This window comes from Enhydra lutris, unplaced genomic scaffold, assembly GCF_002288905.1.
Source record: "Enhydra lutris kenyoni isolate GAN:26980312 unplaced genomic scaffold, ASM228890v2 scaffoldscaffold6, whole genome shotgun sequence".
NCBI lineage: Eukaryota > Metazoa > Chordata > Mammalia > Carnivora > Mustelidae > Enhydra > Enhydra lutris.
Genome location: NW_019154090.1, coordinates 28330017 through 28338257, shown reverse-complemented (window position 1 = coordinate 28338257; position 8241 = coordinate 28330017). Strand labels below are relative to the sequence as shown.

The 8241-nt window shown below is 48.5% G+C and overlaps 1 protein-coding gene across 1 annotated transcript; it reads left to right on the top strand.

Moving 5' to 3' along the window:
• The first annotated feature begins 233 nt into the window (after positions 1 to 233).
• LOC111141931 (prodynorphin) lies at positions 234 to 2364 on the top strand. The gene is made up of 2 exons (XM_022494806.1): positions 234 to 362; positions 1635 to 2364. Exons 1-2 carry the CDS (start codon positions 234 to 236, stop codon positions 2280 to 2282), a joined length of 777 nt encoding a protein of 258 aa, XP_022350514.1. The 3' UTR covers positions 2283 to 2364.
• Positions 2365 to 8241: the final 5877 nt, after the last annotated feature.

Sequence of the window (8241 nt, the reverse complement as noted above, 5' to 3'; positions counted from 1 at the left end):
TCCTGGCCTGTAGCAGGTACTCAGCACATTAATTCCCTTCCTTGATCCCTGGCCTTGGGCAACCACTGTGCCTCCTGGGGCCTCTATTTTCCTGACTGTGAAATGGGAATGAGGTTATTGGCCTTGCAGTATTCCACAGGGGTTGGCCGGATGGCTCCGGACACTGACAGAGTAGGTGCTCACAGACCCTTCTCTTCTCTTTCTCCATCTGTAGCAGGAAGAGAGGAGACAGCATGGCGTGGCAGGGGCTGGTGCTGGCCGCCTGCCTCCTCGTGCTCCCCTCGGTCATGGCGGACTGCTTATCCCAGTGCTCCCTTTGTGCTGTGAAGACCCAGGATGGGCCCAAGCCCATTGACCCTCTGGTAGGTCCTGGGCCTGTGTGCGGAAGGGGCCGTGTGTGCGGAGTTTGGGCCACTGTGCGTCTGGTCTATAGACTTGTCCCACCTGTGCCAGACACATCCTGCCGTGGGGTTATCCTGGGCACCCGAGACTGCAGGTTCCCCCCCTCTATCCCCACCTCTGACTTCACCACCCCTGGCCTGCTCAGGCCTGGGACGGACACAGGTTTCCAGGGAGACTGATGCCTTGCAATAAAGAGGGTCAATAAGGACGCAGCGCTGGCTTTGGGAGTAGGCAGCCTATGGCAACTTTCTAGGGCCTCTTCCCACCAGGCTGAGGACACCTCCTAGTCTAGCCACTCCCGTGGGAGGAGGTCTTTCCAACCACAGCTAAATGCCCGGATCTGGTTGACAGGATCCAAGCCTGGACCCTTCTCCTGGATCTTAGCATTTCTAGGCCTGGCCTTGTTGGCTTTGCTTTAAATCCATCTCCCCCATGTGTTTCTCCCTTGATGGCAGACAGGTGAGAGTAAAGGTTCCAAGATTGTGGTGGACAGAGCACAGGCTTTGGGTCTGTCACTTTCTCACTCTGAGACTCTGGAACATGCCTGCCTTCATTTTCCACATCCACAAAATGGGCGTGATTCTTTGAAATAACAACGCGAAGGACCAAACACACGGTTCTAGCTGTTCTTCACTGAGAGGCAGACGATCACAGGGGAGCTCTGTGGTTAAGCAAGAGGGCTTGTGGCATTAGCCTGCCTCGGTCCAAGTTCCAGAATTGTCCCATGTTGTCACTGTCCTTCTCATGACCATCACCGCAATCACATTTGAATTCCCCCAGCACTCCTGTGAAGGAGACACTTTTGTCGCCTGGGGTTTGATGAGCCTTCATCCTGGATGGCTTCCTTGTCTATTACATCCTTCACACTTGGGAAAGGGAGCGAGAGCCAAGTATTCTCTCTGGAGTCAGGAGCTCAGAGGATGAGTGAGTGCCCCGCAGAGCACTCCGGGAAGATCTTACTTGGGATGTTGGCATCGCCATTCGTAACCATGTTTCCCTGGGAAAGCTGTTTCGCCTCTCCATGTCTCTTCCCTCATCTTGTGCACAGGTGCACCATCCCCTACCTTCATGCACCCCTGGGAGCATTAAAGGGGGAAGCCTGGGGCTAGTAAGGGCAGCTACTTTTGATTTTCTGACACTGGACAAGGGATTCTCTGGGGCAGGGGAGTACACGGGACTTGGCGGTTCAACAGGGGTGATGTTACCACTCTGGTCTTTTTGGGGTTTTGTAGATTTGTTCCCTGGAATGCCAGTCCGCTCTGCTGTCGGCTGAGGAGTGGGAGAGATGCCAAGGCCTTCTGTCTCTTTTCACCCCCTTCACCTTCGGGCTCAATGGCAAAGAAGACTTGGCGACCAAGGCCGCTTGGGAGGAACCCTATAGTGAGCTGGCTAAGCGCTCTGGGTCCTTCCCGAAGGAGATTGAGAAAAACAGATTTCTCCTCAGCACCCCGACAGAGGAGGACACCCTGAGCAGGAGCCTGGCGGAGAGGCTCGGGGGTCTCTCTGGCAGGTTCGGGGAGGGAGGGGAGTCTGAGCTGCTGGGGGACACCCAGCTGAATGATGATGCCATGGAGGCTGGGGCACTGGATTCCAATGAGGACGGGCATAAGGAACAGGTCAAACGCTATGGGGGCTTCCTGCGCAAATACCCCAAGAGAAGCTCGGAGGTTGCTGGGGAAGGAGATGGGGAGGGCAATGGGGAGAGAGTGGGCCATGAGGACCTATACAAACGCTATGGGGGCTTCCTGAGGCGCATCCGTCCCAAGCTCAAATGGGACAACCAGAAGCGCTATGGCGGTTTCCTGCGGCGCCAGTTCAAGGTAGTAACTCGGTCTCAGGAAGACCCCAATGCCTACTCCGGAGAGCTTCTTGATGGGTAATCCTCCCTCCATTGTGGAGTCAAGTCAGGAGCTCCCTCTGACACCCTTCCAGATTGGTGTGCCCTCATTCATCCTACCTTAGAGCCCCTGTTCCCAATGCTCAGTTCAGCCTGGTGTGCAAAACATCCAAGCCCAGCCTGCCTCTTTTCTGTGTGGGGCACAGTGTTTGTCCAGGGTTAGCGAGGAAGAAGGATGGAGGTTCCCCTCTCCAGTAGGCTCAGTGCTTGGCTTCAGCTCTAGAACATTGAAACTACCGCCAACAGCAGTTTTTCCTATTAACCCCCCCCATTAATGTGACTCCCCAGTTCCAGGAATCCAGACTGACATGTTCTTCGTTCCTCTAGATAAATAGCAAAACAAGATAAAGAAACGAATAGAAATCCTAACACTTCATCCCAAATCTTAAAGGACCTCCTTGTGCTCTCCACTTCGGAGACCATGCTTTAGGTAAAAGGCTCAAACACTGCATTTTCTTGGAAGTCCTACATCAGAAAGTTCAGTCCTCTGGTGGGCACATGTTCAGTTGTGTCCCCTGTGTTCTCCTCGTTCAGAAACATACCTCTTGAGGAACCGAGTTCCCGGACTCTAGTTCATGTTGGTACCTTGGATAGCACCCCGCTCCTCCTCGGAGAGGAAGGGCTTGGAAACCCCTTCCAAAATGGTAATGAAAGCAGTTCTCCCACTGAATACTGAAATGATCAGGAAGGGAGCAAGACAAACCAATTTGCTCTGTGCAGCAAACTCAAAATGTGGACCTGTTCCCTCAGCCCTCATTAAACTAATTAAACAGATCAGCAGCACACTCCCACCCCAGGATGAACTAAAGCTGAGTCAAGTTGATGAGGTTAAGCACAACCATGTTCTTGAGCAGCTGAATTGGCCGCCAAGAGTCTCAGCCATCTGGCCAAACATATGCATTGGGCATTGGGTAAGGGAATCCAGAAGCAACAGCTAGAAAGACAAAAAGGTGTTCTTCAACCCCTGTGATGATTCTTTCTTCAGATTTCTCAGAATAAAACCAGAAAGAGGCATGAAGTGATTAAGTGCTTGAGGCTCAATGAATTCCCTTGATTCAAATAACCCAGAATCAGAGGCAGAGACCTCCCAATTCTGCGGTTTCGATCAAAGTCTTCTCTCTCTCTCTGTTGCTCTTGCTTGCTCATCCCTAGGCACTACAGCTTGGTTCGTGCATCCAGGAGGCTGGGCATGATAGGAGAGGAAAGGGTCTTGAATTCAGTTAATTTGTCTAAGATGCTACTGAGCATACCTCTTCGCGCACAACCCCCAGGTCCCTCATGATGTTCTGAATGTATGGATTGTTGTAGGGTTACTTCGTGTGCTTTTAAAAAATCCCACTTATGCAGTTTACCCAGAATTTGCTTATTCCTTAGCAGGCCTGTGTTATTTCATACTCCTCCAGTGCAATAAATAAAAGAAAGATGGTGATGACTCGGGGTGTGTATATGTGTGCCTCAGTCCCCAGAGCGTGGAAAGACCATTTGCAGAAAAGAGTACTGGGGAATGAAAAATACAACACACAGACACAGACATACAGACACACACACACACACACACACACACACACACACACGTCAGGAAACTAAGTGTAGGATAACAGAAAGAGCACAATCTTTAGAATGCCATCACCCTTAATTCGAGATCTGTGTGATCTTGGGTAAGTTATTTGACCTCTCTGAGCCTTAGTTTCCTCTTCTGTGAAAGAAAGACCTCCCTGTCTCCCAGAGACTGTCTCCTATGCTGGATTACTAAAGCAAGAGGGACAAATGTTCCCAGACAAAGGTGAAGAACTCCGTAGAGAGTGTGCCATAATGTCCTTTACTAAAATGACATGCTTTATTAAATGGCATCAAGGAGATGTCTTTAAATAGGGCTGGTATGGAAGAGTCCCAGTGGCTCCAGACCTCATGAGTCCCATTTAGTCACTGGCTTTCCGAGTGACTTCTTAGAAAACATAGGGCCAAGGAAGGTCGGTCTCCTTCATTCTTTCCTTCATTCAAGAAAGAATTAATTGAAAGCCTGCTGTGTGGTAGGTGTTTTTCTAGGTGCCGGACATACAGGAAAATAAAATGGACAAGGTCTCAGCTCTTATGGAACTTGTAGGCAATGAGGGGGAGACAAGGAAACAAAAATACGAATCTAAAATTAAAAATTAAATGTAAAAGAGATAAAATGTAATGAATTTAAAATTGAATATAAATGAAATTTAAATTAATGGTAATTATTGTGAAGGAAACAACTGGGATTTAGTAATAATGGATAATAGGGGTAGGGGAGGAATATCCCTAGAGTGTTCAGGAAATCTTTCTTGAAGAATACTCCATTCTTGCTGTTCATAGGATCATCAAGTTGGAAGGAAACTAAGGTTGGGATTATCTCCTCCAACTACCTACTTTGTGCCAAAATTGACACATTGATAATAAATTTTAACTTGGATTTCACAACATATTGCTTCTCCTTAATAATTCAGTGTGGGGAAGTTCTATCTTTAGGTTGGGTTGAAATTAAGGTTTCTGTCACTTTGATGCATTGGGTCCTGATCTTGCTGTCTACCAGCCCAGGAACCTTTTCAGAATTTTCTGTTGCTTGCAAACAAATGGCTCCTAAGTATCTCAAATAAGTTAAGTGAACAACCAAAACCAAAACTAACCAACAAACAAACGAAAAAAACTAAGTAATTTGTTGGCTCACATAAATGAAGAAGACAGGACATTTGCTTCAGGTACAGCTTGATCAAGGGGTTCGAAAAGAGCACTTGGATTTCTCTATCACTGAGCTCTTTTCTCCTCTGTGTTGAATTCATTCTAAGACTCCATATGCTTTTTAGATGCTGGCAGCAGCTCTAGGCTATACCATGCAGGTTTGGGTCTAGCATGTTATTTTCACAGGAAATCCCCATCAGAGTTTCATTGTATCTCATTAGCTCTGATTGGGTCACATGTCCAATCCTGAGCTAATGGCAATCATTTTGGACAGGTTAATGTGATGCCCTGATTGTCAGGACTAAACCACGTGGACAGCCAGGGATTGATTTAATCCAACTCAAAGTAGTTGGACTAGGGGGGGAAAGCGGAAGTTTTTTTTTTTTTTTAAGATTTTATTTATTTATCTGTCAGAGAGAGTGAGCACAGGCAGAGGCAGAGGGAGAAGCAGGCTCCCCGCTGAGCAAGGAGCCCGATGTGGGACTCGATCCCTGGACGCCGGGATCATGACCTGAGCCGAAGGCAGCCGCTTAACCAACTGAGCCACCCAGGCATCCCAAGCAGAAGTTTTTTTGAGGGTAGTTGGAGCGTGGTTCCCAGTAGGAGAAAGAATAAATGCCGGCCCACCACATAATAGATGGTCACCACCCCCCACCCTAGTGAGTGAAAGTAACTGGGTGGGAATTGGAGCAAACTGGAGAGTGTATGTTGTGGGGAATCTGGGCTCAGAGTAGCCAGATTTGATTTTTAAGAGACCACAGAAATCTGACATTGCATTTTTTCCATGTAAGTAATTTTTTAAAAGAAGCATTGAGTAGGACAAACAATAACATCTTTGGGAGGAGACACATCACTTTCTTACCATTCTTTTGTGATTTTTTCCCAAATCTCTCTCTCCCTCCCTCTTTTTTTTTTTTTTTTAATAAGAAACACTCCTTTTCTGGGTTTTTACATTTTCCCCATATGCCATGGATTCTAGAATGTTATTGCTCTGGACACCCTTTTCTGGACCCATTTTACTTGGCCAATGAGGCAGTGGAAAGAACCTGGCCAGGGGTCACCGGGACCTGGGTGCAGATCTCACTTTCCTGGGTGGCTCTTGGTGAGCCACTGTGCTTTACTGAGCCTTGGACGTGTGTGTGCGTATGTGCGTGTGCGCACGCGCACGAGTGGGAGGAGGGGCAGAGGAAGAGAAAGATGGGAAGCAGACTACCCTGCTGAGCCCAGAGCCAAACTTGGAGCTTGATATTCGGACCTGGAGATCATGACCTGAGCAGAAACCAGGAGTTGGATGCTTAACTAACTGAGCCACCCAGATGCCCCAAGCCTCAGTTTTCAATCTGTCAGGTGGGCAGGAAAACACTGCCTTTCCTCGAGGGAGGCAAGGGTTCGGGAACGGGAAGTCTCTGATGCATCTGGCACACAAGACATGGATGACACAAGGTGCCACCCTGTCTTGAGGGGTGGTCCCTCTGATGACCGTATTCCAGATGTCCCCTGAGTGAGCCAGACACCTGCTGAAAGAGCAAAAGTCTCCTGATGGTAAGAGAAGGATGAAAATTTTTTTAAAAAAATTGTTTTCTGTTGCTCTATAACATGCGTGCTGTCACACCTACTTCACCTGAAATTGCAGCTCAGTGGATCCTTACATGTGTGTACACCCCTGTGACCACCACTCCAATCATAATATAAAACATTTCCAGTGCCCCAGAGGGGTGATCACTTTTTTATGAGCTGTTTGAGGGATGGAGAGCAAGCCAGAGGAAGAATCGGAACAAAAATATTGCAGACCCTGCGGAGTCCTGATTCTTTGTCCATGTCACCAAGGCCACTGTGCAGCAATCACAGAGCAGCCATTGGTGAAGGGATGCCAGCATCCTGGTGACCTTAGAAGAGCGTGTGACTAATAAGCGCGCCGTTTCCACGACAACACCATACACCATCCGCAGCGAGGAAAGTCTTGTTAGAATGATCATGACAATCATAACGATCTCTCGGATTTGGATCACCCCTCCCCCACCCCCAGCTCCAAGCCCTTCACACAACAAGACCCAGTGATGGGGCTTGTCTATTAATTAAGGGGCCCCCAAGTGAAAACAAAAGAAAATCCCCGCGACAGTGCTGGAAACAATGGTTCCTTAATAGATGTCATTTCGGCATGCTTGATTCATGTGCTGGGTCCGTGTGGACTCCCATTTAGCTGTGGAGGTTTATAACAAAGATTTATAATTATTCTTCTGATATGTAAATTTGCACGGAAGTTGCACTGCCACCCTATTTGTCTTGTCTCTGTCTAACTTAAGTCGAGCCCCATTATTCTTTGTCCCCAGGACACCCCTCATTCTTAATCGCTTTTGGCGTGAAGTTTGCCATCGGAAAGTGCCCACCTAGCTCATCCTTTAACTCCCTGTTATACTGGCAGAGCTTCTGAAGGGTCTGCCCCGGTGTCAAGTGGGGAGTGCTTTCCTGTCCCTGGGAAGATTGATCCGGGGTCTGGACTTGGAGAAGGAAGGAGCACTGGACTGGGAGTCAGGGGAACTAGGCACCTAAGTGTGGCCAGGCTCTGCTAACTGGTCACGGGGGTGGGTTTTGGATTCTCTGAGACACAGTTTTCTCTTTTGTAATGCGAACAATGCAAAATGGGTAATATCATAAGGGCTTTTGTCCTACCCAGACCTGACACGTAATACTTGTTCTGCATCAGGGACTGAGCCACTAAATGAGGAACAAAGCAAATGACCCTCAGTTTCCTTGTCTGGCAATAGGGGTGACGATTTCTATCCTGACAGGTAATGAGGATCACATAAGACACAGGGACAGTGCCAGGCCCGAAGTTGGGTGACCAGTGCTAATACCCTCCCAACCTGAATCCATACGACGACTTGATGAACGTTTATTGAGCAACTGTTGTATACCCCGCGCTGGGGTAGGGGCAGGGGATTCAGCAGTGATCACGTAGAGTCCCTACTTCATGGGGCTCACTTTCTATGGGGAGGAGACCAAACCCTGTAGATTAATGGTGGGTCAATGTTTCAGGTGGACATGAGTACTGGGAAGGAAATTAGAGGGTATGAGATACAAGTGTTGGCAAATAGGAGGAGTTACTTGGGGGAGTCCCGGAGGCCTCTCTGGTTGGGGGGCACATTTGGCTAGAGGTGAGTAGGAGGTGAGGAGGGGGTACCTTGTGTGTATCTGGATGGAGTTGGGGGAGATGATTCCAGGCAGGGAATAGCATGCGC

Coding starts and splice junctions, on each gene's coding strand:
- LOC111141931 (XM_022494806.1), top strand. CDS start 234: ATGGCGTGGCAGGGGCTGGTGCTGGCCGCCTGCCTCCTCGTGCTCCCC. Junction 363..1,634: donor CCAAGCCCATTGACCCTCTG/GTAGGTCCTGGG, acceptor GGGGTTTTGTAG/ATTTGTTCCCTGGAATGCCA.